Source organism: Suricata suricatta, chromosome X, assembly GCF_006229205.1.
Source record: "Suricata suricatta isolate VVHF042 chromosome X, meerkat_22Aug2017_6uvM2_HiC, whole genome shotgun sequence".
NCBI lineage: Eukaryota > Metazoa > Chordata > Mammalia > Carnivora > Herpestidae > Suricata > Suricata suricatta.
The window spans coordinates 74,857,426-74,872,537 of NC_043717.1; the positions used below are offsets into that span (position 1 = coordinate 74,857,426).

General features: G+C 43.4%; 1 protein-coding gene across 6 annotated transcripts in view; it reads left to right on the forward strand.

The window, feature by feature from the left end:
* The window catches only part of TMEM164 (transmembrane protein 164), a 171,383-nt gene that overhangs the window by 40,937 nt on the left and 115,334 nt on the right, over window positions 1-15,112 (forward strand). Inside the window, exons 1-2 of one of the 6 annotated variants that reach the window (XM_029930672.1) lie at window positions 4,313-4,520; window positions 4,983-5,120. The exons of 3 other annotated variants lie outside the window; for them this stretch is intronic. Coding sequence is in view for 1 of the 3 variants with exons in the window: in XM_029930671.1 (XP_029786531.1) it covers window positions 4,470-4,520 (51 nt within the window). In the remaining 2 variants the exon portion in view is untranslated. Of the gene's footprint in view, window positions 1-4,312; window positions 4,521-4,982; window positions 5,121-12,779; window positions 12,796-15,112 lie in introns of those variants that run through there. 2 more of the 6 variants (XM_029930671.1, XM_029930673.1) reach the window with 2 other exon arrangements.

Sequence of the window (15,112 nt, forward strand, 5' to 3'; positions counted from 1 at the left end):
CTGCCTTGTTCTAGTTAACACTGAACATTGACCTCACGTGGTGCTTGAAGAAACTTAGAGGAAGATAAGATGATCACAGGGTGTAAAGCAAACTGACAGAAGGCCTACCCAGAGATGGGCCAAAGGCAAGTGGTATCAACTTATCAGCATTTGTCGATCTTGTACTCTCTTCCTCTTTCTTCTTTATCATGGCAAAGTGCTGTTTTCCCCTCTAATACCACATGTTCACCTTCTTTCACCAGCCTGAAGAAGTTAGTTTAGCGTAGGGGTGGAGGGCAAAAAGGTTTGAGTTAGGGTGAGGTGCTATCATTTTTCCCAGCTAAGAACATAAGAATATGGGTGTTTGAAGCTCATGAATGGACACGTCACTTATCTTTCAGATTATATGCTAAGCATCAGGCTTATACATACATATTTTACCATGCCTCCTGGCCCATGTTCCCTAAGGCAAACTGTTCTATGCCAGCTGTGCCTGGAGGCAACGGCATGATCTGTACCAGAGAACCTGCCTCCCTGGCTTAGGTTTATTGGACTAAGAGTTGGCTACCTGTCTCCAAAATAGCCCATCTATCACCTGGTAAGCAGCATGGGTTTGAGAGGATGAGGTGGGCCAATCATATTTCCCTCCTAAGAAGTTAGAATGGGGAAGCTGAGAGACTAAATAAAGCAGTTTGTAGTAGGGACAAGAGCCAAAAGCTGATAGGGAAGGAAGCTGCCATGTCAGGCTACGTCCAAGCTGGAGTTACGAGGAGACAAACTATGAGTAAACAGAAGAAGCTAATAAGAGGACTAGAAATGCCCTGAGAGACAGAGGAGCTGTTCCCCATAACCACCTTGGACCCCAGACCCACGTTCTGATTCTCCTGAGGCCAGGCTTTATCCTGTACCAGGATTCTCATGGGGTACCTATTTCTGTTTTCACTGTAAATCTTCCTCATCTTGAGCCAGCTTGAGTAGGGCTCTGTTCTTTTGAAATAAAAATGGCCAGACCAACCTTTGTTGTCTTTTGTTGTTTTGATAATATTGGAGCAAAAAAAAAAAAGTTAGCAGGTGTTGGTGAGGATGTGGACATAGAGAGATTGTACACTTGTATAAGTTTCCTTGTACACTGTTGCCAGTAATGGAAAATGGAGCAGTCACTATGGAAAGCAGTATGGAGATGTCTCCAAAAATTAAAAGTAGATCTATGATCCACCAAACCCACCTCTGGGTATTTATCTAAAAGAATTGAGATTGAGACTTTAGATATTAGCCCACTAGTGTACATTGCAGCATGGTTTGTCAGAGACAAGATGGGAAATACCCTATATGTCCATTGATGGGTGAATGGAGAAAGTAAATGTATATATGTACTATGGAATATTATTCAGCCTTCAAAAGGGAGGTATTCTTGACCTAGGTTATGACATGGATGAACCTTGAGGATAATATGGTAAGTGAAACAAAGCATGATTCCACCTACAGGAGGTATTTCAATAGTCCAACCCATTGAATCAAAAAGTAGAATAGTGGCTACTCGGGGTAATGGGGGACTGGGAAAGTGCTAATCCATGGACAGAATTTTGATGATAGAAGATGAACAAATTCTAGAGATATGTACAACATAGCGCCTACATGAACAATATTGTACCGTGCACTTAAACATTTGTTCAGAGGGTAGATAGTATGTTAAATGGTCTTACCACAGCAAAATAAAATAAATTGCCAGACCAGATCTAGGCCCTGACCCTTACGACAGTTGACTTCATGGGTGAGCCAACAATTGTTGATTCACATTTAGGGTTAACATTAAGTGCCAAAGTCTATTCTAGGTAGTGTTGGGGGCAATGGAAAAATACGGGTATCTCATTATTTCTCTCAAGCTCAGTGCTGACGTTGGGGCTTTATATCTGTGTTCCTGGCAAATGGTGAGAATGAAGAGAGGCAGGGATCCTGATTGTTCATTTATCACTTCCCAGCTTTCAACCAACAGGGGGCCTTCTTTATCCTATTTAACCTCTCAGTGGAATATTTGCCTTTGATTTATTCGTCTTTCCAGTCAACTCTTGATTATCCATGTAATAGAGGAAGGCATTAGTGTGAATAATAGAAGACCTGCCCCACCTTGGTCTCTCTTCCCTGCCACAGCAGCACTGAGTTCCAGAAATGGAAACCAACTAGCAGGAGAGGTAAGGAGGCTGAAACAGCTGGGGCAAGGCCAAGCAAATTAACATTGTTTCTTCTCCCACTTTTATAGCTTCTGAAAGGTCCCCCTTGAGTTCCTTTTTTGGTGACTGTGGGAGACTGCCAGAAAGGCACTGCCATCTGCTTGATTAAAGTAAAAATATGGGATTTTAAAAGACCAAAATGTAGTTGGGGGCAGGTCGACCCGGATGCTGTTTTTTTATTTTCCCCCCTCTCCCATCTATTTTACCCTCTTGTCACCATTCCGCGTCAGAGCCAGCCGGCCAGCCAGCTTTCTGACTGGCAACTGTTATTCTCAGCTCAGCACTGGGGACTCGGCTAGCTCAAATATCTGCAGTGGGGTTTCTCAAAGTTTGGTTCTTGAGCCTCTTACATCGGAGCAGGGGGCTTATTTTTTTAAGAAAACAACAACAATGCTGATTTCTGGGCCCCACCTCAAACCTATGGGGGTCCACCTATTGAGGATGGGAATTGGCCGGGAAATGAGAATTTTAAAGCACCTCTCTCCAGGTGATACCTGTGCACACCCAACTTTGAGAATGCTGACTGGGTCAAATGACCTGTGGGTATTTGGAGGGTAGTTCTGGGAAATTGCCAACACTTGCATTTCCCTCCCTATTAGCAGACCAAATGAGTGGGTGGGAATAGTGGGGCATTCCAGGTGTCACTGGGTGTTTTTCTGAATCAGACAAGGTGGGGTGCTCTGCCGAAAGGAAAGTGAGGAAACACGGAGATGCCACCATGCCAAATTCAGTGGTACCGAACAGTCCCAATATCTGTTGAATTACTGTCTCCAGAATTGAGAGTTGGTTGAGCCAGAGACATAGGATGATTGTGTGTTTACATTACAGACTCATTGTGCATGCTTCCTGCTTGAGAGATAAACCTTTTCTGCATTTCTGCATTGTCTGTATTTAGAGTGAAGAGCTCTCTAGTCCTTGCCAACATATTTGGGGTTTTGTGGTAATTTAAATACATAAACAGGAACTACATGATGCCATTCAATGGTTGTCCCCAAGTATAACACTACTAATCAAAATGAGGATATTGTGTTTAAGACTGTGGTTAGGGTGTTCATCCCCCCCCCCCCCGCCCAAATACTGGCTGTATGGAGTAAAGCAAGGTCCTGTGTTTCACTGCTTTCCAGGCATTCCCAAACAACTGTTGAAAGGGTTTTGTTCCAAAAGTTTCTTTGGAAGTCTGTTTAGAATTCAGATTGCATTTTCCTATGGACACAGTATACTTGGGGGTCAAGTTCCCAGACCAGCTGGCAAAAGTCTATTTAATCTGAAGTAGAATGGAAGTTCAGTCCCCTAACTCCTAATGAGGGCTCCTACCAGTGTCTTTATAGAAAAAAGCACCAGGGTTCCAGGCCTGTGATCATAGACATACATCCTAGCTTCAGTCTATGAGCAGAATCATAGGAATTTATTGTTGGAGGCGAACATTCTGACTCATTCACCTAGCTTCCTAGATATGATCTGGCTTCTGTACTTCTACAGCATCATTTCTTTCTTCCTTTCTTCTTAAAAATTTTTTAATTAAAAAATTGATTTATTTTGAGAGAAACAGACAGCACAAGTAGGGGGGGGAGAGAGAGAGAGAGAGAGAGAGAGAGAGAGAGAGAGAGAGAGAGAGAGAGAGAGAATCCCAAGCAGGTTACATGCTGCCAGCAAAGAGCCCGACACAGGCCGGAACTCAGGTAACCATGAGATCATGTCCTGAGCCAAAACCAACAGTCGGATGCTTAACTGACTGAGTTACCCAGCTGCCCCCCTTTCTTTTTTTTAAAGTAAGCTCTAAGCCTAACATGGTGCTCAAACTCATGACCCCAAGATCAAGAGTCACATGTGCCACCAACTCAGCCAGCCACGCGCCCCCACGGCATCATTTTTACCATGTTTCCACTGGTACTCTATATGATCCAGGCAAAAGGAGCTACTTTGAGTTCCTAAAACTCATCTTTCTAACCTCTGGGCCGTTGAAACTTTTACCCACTGCCTGGAATCCCCTCTCCCTGTTCTGCTGCCCAATTGATGGCTCTGATACACGCTCTCAGGACTCTGATCACCATTTTTATTATAGTATGATTTGTGTGTTTTACGTCACTTCTCTTCCTTCCTGCCAGACCGCTCCGCAGAAGCAACAACCATGTCCGTTAATTGCTGTGGTGTCCCCAGCACTTAGCCTCGTGTCTGGCGGGTTCTTGATAACTACATGGCAAGTGAATGATTCATTTAGTCTGGGGGTTCTCAACCTTTTCATGGCTGCTGTGCATATAATGGATGGTCTTCACGTGCTCAACCAACTCAGCTAAGGGACGCATCACTAAGAAGGTAATATTTACATTCTGCAGAATTCCCAACTGCTGTATCTGTGACTTACATTTTGCTCTCTGACTGCAGAAAGCAACAACGTGAACTAGCAGAGGGAGAGCATGTGCAGATGAATATCCATGTATATAATTTTCAAACTTCAGCATTTTAACTGTTATTCACAATAAATCCCTTGCTTCAGCTCTCTCGCCTGCATTTATTTATTCACTAAATCAAGTCTGCAGGCACAGAAACAACTTCTCCATCTGTACATATTTGAAGCACTCTCAAGTCACTTGACCCAGAGTCACTGCTGGGGCTAAGCTGGGGGAAAAGAGGAAGAGTGAAGTCGTACAGAAAATAGCTTCTGTACTTTAGGTTGGATCCATTAATGCTGGGCCTGGAGGAGAATTAAGGGAGTACAGCTTACCCGGGGCACTGCGTACAGAGTGAGACGTAACAGATGGCTCTTCATTATTCCAGAATTCCACATCTGTAGAGAGTGGGGAAGGCGACTGAATGCTCAGTGGGTATTTCTTGATTGTGCGATCAGCTGCAATCACCCTGCTGGCGTGACAAGGATACCAGTTAGAGGTTCTCATACCACTGAGCATTTAATTGGTAAGCTCAAGGTTTTGCTAAGTGCCGTTTCTGTTGGTAGTTTGATGTAGCCCTGTAGAGCTAGGAGGGGCCTGCAGGCCATTTGGTTTGGGGCCCTGCTTTGGCTATTAAAAATTACATAGTCCCTTAATACCTGTTGCTAAATGTGATTGCCTTTCTCGTTATGACTTCTGTGGATTTCTTCTGCACTGTTTCGAAGCTACCATAGTACTTAATGAAAGGACATAGCCTAATGGGTCACATATGGAAAGTTCAAAAGCATTTAGGAGAAAGGCTCCATCTGTGGGCCCCTGGAGAGGAAGGGAGAGCAGTGCTTTTCCAGCTGTAAGCCTGTGACCCAGGGTAGGATTCTTGCAGAAAGTATGTGGCCAGACAGCGTAGTTCATTTCTCTGTGGGCCTTGCGGGAGGACACGCTCCAGGAGCCCCACATCAGGTTATTTCTCCCTGGGGTGAAGAAAACAGGTGGCATGTGGGTAATTAAAATCCTAAGCCTAGTAGCCAAAAAGCTCAAAGGCTTGTAATAGCTGAGTGTCCTTCCATTGGGCCACCCCAAATCCTCAGAGACTGCTGAGTTCATATGCTAATGAATAATAAAGTTAAGCAGCATTGGTAGTGTCCCTTTAAGAAAAGGTTATGTATGGGGAGCACCTGGGTGGCTCAGTCCGTTAAACAAGCATCAGCATCCAACTCGAGCTAATGGTCTTGATCTCAGTTTGGCTTTTGATCTCAAGATTCTTAGTTCAAGCCCTGGTTTGGAGCCTACTTAAAAAACAGGGGGGCGAGGGACACCTGGGCGGCTCAGTCAGTTTAGCTTCAGCTCAGGTCATGATCTTGTAGTCCGTGGGTTTGAGTCCTGCATCAGACTCTCTGCTCTCAGCATGGAGTCCGCTTCCGATCCTCTGTCCCCCCTCTCTTTCTGCCCCTCCCCTGCCCATGCTGATTCTGTCTCAAAAATAAAAACTTAAAAAGAAAAAAAAGAAAAGAAAAGGTAATGTATATTTGCTTGCAGGCCCCTTCTTTAATGTCACTCTGATTAATCTCTGTCTCTCCAGACTAAGGGAAATCGAATGGGCCTAGAAAGGCTACTCCTGAAGTCATGCATTTCCTTCCCCCTTGGGTCTTACTGAACCACCCAATTCTGAGTCATTTCCATCTGCCTCAGTTCCTTCTCTTAACATGTGGCAAAAAGCATTTTGGTTCTAGGTATAATGCAAAGCTTCCTGGAGTGAACTAAATGTGGACTGCACTGTAATTTGAGGCAATTTTCAGAAAAGAGCCCCTTCGGGTAAAGAAAAGCCCTTTTTTTTCTATTTTTCTTTTCTCTCCCCCCAGCCCCTCACTTAGGCCTCATCACATTTTGTCCAATTTCAGTGCATCACAGGCTGAATTTTCCTTTTGATGTCTGCCTTCCAGAATAGCCCCTGCCTTGAAAAGGAGAACAAAAGGCCAACGCTGTGCCTTTCAATTTGCAGCGGCCCCAACCCTTTCATCCATCCCTGCGCTTCCCCTGCTTGGGAACAAAACCACAGCTCCAGGGTCAGAGCGTAGAGGGAGGAAGAACACTTTTTCAAAGCCCTGAGCACTGGCAGATTTCATGTTTCATTGTCCTTCTGCTTTGTGATAGGGAAGGATTGGAGGGGTGAAATTGGTTTGTAACCTCCGCTAGAGCAGACATTCCCATTCCCCACCCCAGATAGTCCAATTCAGAAGACCGAGTGTATTTAACCATGTAGTTTGCTAATTCAGGGTTGCTTTCCATCTTTAGGGCATCTGTGTCAAGGTACTCAGTCCGGACGATGAAGCGGGAGTTTAAGGTGCTGACATTTGGGTGCTCGCTCAGACACCATGCTCTTGTTAAACTTGAGCTTCCCGTCCATTGCTCAGTGTGTTCAGCCTTCTCTGTTCCTCTTCTTCCACTTCCTTTGGTTTCAAATCACAGAATACCTATGTCTTTGTGCTTCCAGCTTGTGGTCTTGGTTACAGACTTCTTCGGCCTGTCTCTCTCTCTTTTTTTTTTTTTTTTTGAGGGGGAATATTACTGCTTGAAGAAGAGTTTTAAAAATAGTGAGGACTCTTTATCCAAGGATACTGGGCTGTTCGGCAGTGGGGAGAACTGTGGTTTGCAAATATGACTGTATAGTGAAAAACATCCAAAATACAAGTGCTCAGGCCCGACCACGTGAGTCAGGATCTTGAGTCAGGAGCGGGCCCCAGGCATTGGTATTTTATTTTTAATAAATTCTCTAGATGAGTCTAGTACACATTCCACATTATAATCATTGCATTTGAACACAAAGTCTAATAACTGGGTTCTGGGATGTTTAAAATAGGTAGGGAAATAGAATGAACTTTTGTTTACTTAGTTTTTCCTGCTCAGAAGATGGGAGCAATAAAGCTTGAGGAATTAGAAGCCCACTGTGACTGCCCTGTCATTGCTGTCACATACAAAAGAGCAATACCTTCCCTTAAAAAAAAAATATCCAATTATCTAGCTGGCTTGGTGTCTGGACTATTCACAGTGGCTTGAAGCTGTCTTAGGGATTAATATAAATCTTTACAGTTGCTTGAAGAAGGAACTTATCAGTGGGGAGGAACACTAGTTTCACTTTCCCCAGTGAAGTGTGGACAAATCTTTCCCAGGTTTTTGAACGTACCCCAGCTTCTAGTTGACTCCTTTCTTATACCCCAAGTGGGTAGGAGAGTTAGGCACCATGTTTTTTGTTCTTTTCAAAATTACCTTTTTATCTTGTGATTCTGACATAAAAGCAACACACGCTCACCATCGAAGCCTGAAACATTACAAGAATACAATGCATAACAAAAACAAAAAGTCCCTCAGAAGTCTGTCTCCCGGAGATTAACTGCCCATAAGCGTGTTTTCCCTTCAGATTTCATGTTCAATTAGTTGTGACTTAAAAACTCCAACAATTTGAAAGGAACAGAACAGGATGCATGATTCCCTCTAAGCCCTGACTCCCCCAGTCTTTCTTCTCCCAGGAAACAAAGCACCATTACCAGTTTCTTAGAAATCTCGAGAGGCACTTTACACATAAAGCTTGGATATTTTAGAGTGACTGAGTCTATCTATATACCATAGACACATCTCTTTGTTCATTTCATTTATTCATTCAACAAGTACTTGTCAAGCCTCTTGTTTGTTCTAAGCACTGCATTAGCTTCTGGATCTATAGTAAGGGCCAGCACACAGCTACTGCCTCCCAGAGCTGTCAGTCCAGCAGGAAGATGGACATTAAAAAAGTCACACAGGTGCTGTAAGGTGAGAAATAGTAGGCAGTATTGTCAAGGAAAAGAACGGAGTTTATTTGCATCACTTGTTTTAAATGTTTTTTTATTTTTAAGACACACACACACACAGCATGAGGTGGGGATGGACAGAGAGTGAGACAGAAACACAGAATCCAAAGCAGGCTCCAGACTCTGAGGTATCAGCACAGAGCCCAACGTGGAGCTTGAACTCACAAGCATGAGAGCAGGACCTGAGCTGGAGTCAGATGCTTAACTTAATGAGACACCCAGGCGTCCCTACACATGTCACTTTCTAAATGGAGACTGAGATTCCCCTTCCCCAATTTCCTAATAAAGAGGTGCAAATGGGAGATTGGAAGCAAGACCATGCCCCCCAAGCCTTTATTCTTGCCAGAATTTTCATCCGATGAAATGGCCTTCCTGGGAGTGAAGGTAATCCCTCAGCCAACTTTGTCATTGGTGGGTGGAGCGCTAGTAATATTGTAGATCAGAAGACATTTGCGGACAAGACTGTGAGCTTTTTGTAGCCAGGAACTATTCCCTACCATCTCTTTGTGAGCCCAGAACCCCAGCAAGGACAAGGTATCAGGACACAGGCACTTTTCTTACATTCTTAATTTATACCTTAGCAGCACTGCAGATGATTGGTGTTCTTATTCCTATTTTATAATTTTTTAATGTTTATTTATTTTGAGGGAGATAAAGAGTGTGAGCAGGGGAGGGGCAGAGAGAGAGGTAGACACAGAATCCAAAGCAGGCTCCAGGCTGTGAGCTGTCAGCGCAGAGCCCAATGCGGGGCTCCAACTCACGAACTGTGAGATCATGACCTGAGCTAAAGCCAGACGCTTAACCGACTGAGCCACCCAGGGGCCCCAACTCATTCCTATTTAAAGATGAGAAAAGGTGTAAAAATAGACTTCCTTCTTTAAAAAATGTTTTTTCTCTTCCCTCCCCAAAGGTCCTTGACCATAGTCAGATAGCTTCTCAGTGGCAGACCTCTGTGAACATTTGCTGGTCCACCGGGCTGTGACCCTGACATAGTTGGTCCCCTTCCTGCAGGGAACTGGATACTCTTTATCCCTTTCACGGGTTGGCCTAGGGTGTCTTCCCTCAGAGCTGTCTGGGAAGGTTTTAAGACAACCAGGTCATTCTATTCTAAATATTTTTCTGGGGCTGAGGTCAAGTCAGCAGCATGATCCTTTCTTAAATGGGTCAAAGGAGGTGGACTCTGTGGCTCCTTAAAAGGTCAAGCCTCTCTGTACTCACTTCTCCCTTCCCTTCTCTTCCAGCTGGTGTCTTCAGCTGGGTTCCTGGGGAACTTTTATGTGATTGACATCATGTTATGCACTCTGGAGGCGGAGGCAACTCCTTAAAAGACAAATTATCATATAGGGGACACAAAAGGTGATACACTAAAACGTTGATTTGCAAGCATAATTCGTTCTGGAAACAGGCTTGTAATCCAGAGCACTCGTATATCAAAGTGAATTAATTTCAAAAACCATTTGCTCAGTTATCATCATATGACATTTGGCATCACATACTACTCGTATTGCAAAACATCGCTCACTTATCAACTTAAAATTGATTAGAAATGTTTGCTCATCTTGCAAACCCTCACAGAACAGGTTACTCCCATTCTAGGGTTTTACTGTATTGGCTACAAACATGATCTTTGGAATCAGACAGTCCTGGGTTCAAAGTCTGACACTTAATAATAGTTGTGTGCCCTTAGGCAAGTTATTTTCTTTATTAGCTTAATTTCCTCACGTGTAAACACGGCCAGGGTGGGGTAGGGAATAGTGCTTATAGGATGGCGGTGAGGAATACATGGAACAGTTTACATCAGGTGCTGAATATGGTGCCAGCCACATAGTAAAGCACTTGGGGGAAAACAGTTGGTGCCATTACTGTTATTACTATGATGATGACGACTACTACTACTGCTATCGCTACTAATAATGGTGGTAGGACACTAGTGGAGTGACAAGTGTACAGTACCAGTAAGCACATACGTAGTTTACAAAAGGAATGATCCATTTTGGTGGGTGATCCAGGAAATTTCTGGAGGAGGTAGGAGAACTGGAATGAGATATGAGCAAATATATGACTATGGCTGAACCGAACTGGTGTTGGTCTCAAAAGAAGGAACCAGAGGGCACCTGGGATGCCCAGTCAATTAAGCATCCAAATTCTTGATTTCAGCTTAGGTCGTAATCTCATGGTTCATGGGATTGATCCCTTCGTGGGGTTCTACACTGATGGTGCAGAGCGTGCTCAGGATTCTCTCTCTCCCTCTTTCTTTTCTGCTGCCCTGCTCATGCTTGCTCTCTATCTCTCTTAACATATATAAAATGTTAAAAAAAAAAAAAAAGGAACCAGGAAAGTGTCCGGTATTTTCAGACTCTACTATCAGCTCACCTGTCCTTACAGCTGACGTCTCCAGCCCTCCATGACTCCCTGTATGGAGAGTCCTGCCTTACTACTTGCAATTTAGAGAGGGGCTTGTCTCCTGGGTGCCCTGGCTGCACGTTAGAGGGTATCTATGACTTGGTGGAGTCAATGTGCATCCTAACTCTGCAACTTGGTTTGGGTTGAAAGCCTAATTTGTATCAGCTTATCCAGTGGTGTTGGGTTAATACTCTCCAACCTTACAGTTGACTTCATGATAAGCTACAAGGTAGATGAATGGATTGGTGATGGGGGAAGGGACCTGTATAGGGACATAACCCTTGTGTCTATCAGTCATGTCACATCCTTCCTGATGGTGAGGTTCCTGAAGCCAATTTAATCAGAGACTTGTTTGGTAACCTAAAATCAGAACCTAACAGAGAGACAAGGTAGGTATGTCAACACCATTGTATTGACCTAGGCATGTATCCATTTTTTTTTAAATCCCACCACTGGAAAAATATCAGAGACAGTTTTTTCTTTTGGATGCTTCTGTTTTGTAATTCCATGCAAATACTGTGTGCATGCAATGACCATGTTCTTTTCCTGACTTTTTTAATCTTCTTCATAAGATTTGGAAAACATCCGCTTCTCACAGCAATATAGTTATAGTGACTCTCTCACTGGGTGTTCTTTTTGGCTTTCTTCCTAAATTCTATTGAGGTTTCTAAGCAGGGCCGCCACGAACGGCTTTGCACTGCACAACCCTAGGAGAGGGTGCCATTCACATAGACTATAATTGAATGGCGCCACTAGGGTTGTGCAGTGCACAACCTACACAACTGTACTCGGCGGCCCTGGCATAGTGCTTTTCTCATCAAGGGCAGGGTTTGGGAAAGGTAAAGAGTAGCAGTTTGGAGCATTCTGAAGGACTTAGTAAGGGGGCTGGAGCCTTGAGGTGCTACTGTGACTAGGAAAGGGGGAGAGAAGTATAGTTGTGGCTTTAGGTGGGGTTGTCCTCTGGTAGTATCTCCAACCTTTTATGGCACCCCACTTGGGAGAGTTTAGCATTACTGGTTGCAATTTAGCAGTGGTAGTTTTTCCTCCTATGGGAGGACTACTGACCTTCATTCTTTCAGTAAATAATGTTTTGAGGGCCTACTACATGAGGGTTGAAGACCAGGGAAGGATTTGCATGGGAGGGAGCATTTGAATGGGGCTTTATGAAAGAAGCAGGATATAAACATGTGAAAATGAGTTGTGAGGACAGAATTCCAGGGGTAGAGGGAAGAGCAAGAGGAAAGATTGATGGGGAACTGCATGCTGGGGTATATGGGTAATGGTGAATAGTTCATTTGGTCCAGTAGAAAGGCACATGAAGAAGAGTTGTGAGCAATGATGCTGGTTGCTGGGGTGAGGGAGGAGGGGTCAAGTGATCATGAGGGAGAGGAGGAACTTGGATTCCAAGTTAAGGAGTTTAGACTTCATTTAACAAGCATTACAGAGTCATCCTTAATTTGTTTTTTAAAAATAGTTTATTCACTTACTGTACAGTTGACCCATTTAAAGTGTTCGTCAGTGATTTTTAGTATATTCACAGGTATGTGCAGCCATCACCACAGTTTCGAACATTTTCATCATCTGGGAAAGAAGTTCCATACTGTTTAGCTGTCACTCCCCTACCTGTCCTTCCCCCACCCTGCTGCTCTAAGCAATGACTAATCTATTTTCTGTCTCTATAGTTGTGTCTGTTCTGGACATTTCTTGGGGAGTCATGTGGCATATGGTCTTTTTGTTGTAACAGTTTTATTTATTTTTGAGAGACAGAGAAAGACAAGAGTGTGAGCAGCGGAGGGGCAGAGAGAGAAGGAGACACAGAATCTGAAGCAGGCTCCAGGCTCTGAGCTGTCACTACAGAGCCCAATGCAGGGCTCGAACCCACAGACGGTGAGATCATGACCTGAGCCAAAGCCAGACACTTAACCAACGGGAGCCACCCAAGCGCCCCAGTATAAGGTCGTTTTTGATCGGCTTATTTCATTTAGTATGTTTTTAACGTTAGTCTGTGTTGTAGCATGGATCAGTCTTTTATTTCTTTTAATGGCTAAATAATATTCCATTTTATGGATATACCACATTTTGTTAATTCATCCATTTACTGATGGGTGTTTGGGTTGTTTCCACCTTCTGGCTGTTATAAATAAGGCTGCTATGAACATCCATGTAAAGGTTTTTATATGGACATTTTTCTTGGTTATATACCTAAGAAATGAGTTGCTGGGTCATATTATAACTATGCTTAGCCTTTCGAGGAACTGCCAGATGGTTTTTCCAATGTTGTGGCACCATTTTGCAATCCTTCCAGCAACGTACAGGCATACTAAAGAGGTATTGTGGGTTCGGTTCCAAACCACTGCGATGAAACAAGCATCACAACAAAATGAGTGAAATGAATTTATTGGTTTCCCCATCTGTATAAAAGTTATGTTATGCTATGCCATATTCTATTAAGTGTGCAATACCATTATGTCTAAAAATACAAGGTACTCACATTAGTTTGGAGTGCCTGGGTGACTTGGTTGCTGAAGGCTGGGGTGGCTATGGCCTTTTTTAAAAAATAAGACAACAATGAAATCTGCTACATTGATGGACTCTTCCTTTCACAAATGATTTCTCTGTAACATGTGATGCTGTTTGATGGCATTTTACCCATGGTAGAACTTCTATAAAAATTGGAGTCAATCCTCTCAAGCCCTACTGCTGCTTTATCAACTAAACTGATGTAATATTCTATTTTTTAATAGTTTATTGTCAAATTGGTTTCCATATAACACCCAGTGCTTCTCTCCACGAGTGCCCCCCACCATGACCATCACCCCCTTTCCTGCCTCCCCCTCCCTCTTCAGTCCATGGTTCGTCTTCAGTATTCAGTAGTCTCTCATGATTTTGTCCCTCACTCTCCCCAGCTCTCTTCCCCCTTCCTCTCCCTATGGTCCTCTGTTAGGTTTCTCCTGTTAGACCTATGAGTGCAAACATATGGTATCTATCCTTCTCTGCCTGACCTTATTTCACTTAGCATGACACCCTCGAGGTCCATCCACTTTGCTACAAATGGCCAGATTTCATTCTTTCTCATTGCCATGTAGTACTCCATTGTGTATATATATACCACATCTTCTTGATCCACTCATCAGGTGATGGACATTTAGGCCCTTTCCATGATTTGGCTATTGTAGAAAGTGCCGCTATGAACATTGGGGTACATGTGCTCCTATGCATCAGCAGTCCTGTATCCTTTGGGTAAATCCCTAGCAGTGATGTAATATTCTAAATCCTTTGTTGTCATTTCAAGAATCTTTACAGCATCTTCACCAGGAATATATTCCACCTCAAGAAATTACTTTCTTTGCTCATCTGTAAGAAGCAAGTCTCACCTGTTCATGTTTTATCATGAGATTGCACCAATTGAGTCCCATTTCCAGGCTCCACATAGGATTCTAGTTCTCTTCCTGCTCTTTTTCCCACATATGCAGTTACTTCCTCCACTGAAGGCTTGAACCCCTCAAAGTTATCCATGATGGCTGGAATCAACGTTTTCCAAACTCCTGTTAATGTTGATATTTTGACCTCTTCCTGTGAATCATGAATGTTCTTAATGGCATCTGGGATGGTGAATCCTTTCCAGAAAGTTTTCAGTTCAGTTTGCTGAGATCTGTCAGAGGAATCTGTACCTATGGCAGCTATATGGCCTTGTGAAATGTATTTTTTAAATAGTAAGACTGGAAATTCAAAATGACTCCTTGATCCATGGTCTGCATAATGGATGTTGCATTAACAGGCATGAAAACAACATCAGTTGCACACAGTTCATCAGAGTTCTTGGGTGACCAGATGCATTGTCAGGAGCAGTAATATTTCAAGAGGAATCTTTTTTTCTGAGCACTAGGTCTTAAGAGTAGACTTAAAATATTCAGCAAAACATGCTGTGAACAGATGTGTTGTCATCCAGGCTCGTGTTGTTCCATTTATAGAGCACAGGCCAGAAGAAATTTAGCATACTTCTTTTTTTTCTTATTTTTGAGGGGAAGGGGGTAAGACAGAGGATCTGAAGCAGGCTCCATGCTGACAGTACAGAGCCAGATGCGGGGCTCAAACTCATGAACCATGAGATCATTACCTGAGCCAAAGTTGGATGCTTAACCAAATGAGCCACGCAGGCAGCCCTAGAATAATTCTTATACCCTAGGAGTTTTGGCATGGTAAATGAGCATAGGCTTCAACTTAAGGCATTAGTTTCAACCATCCATAACCAGCTGCATTAGCACTTATTAAG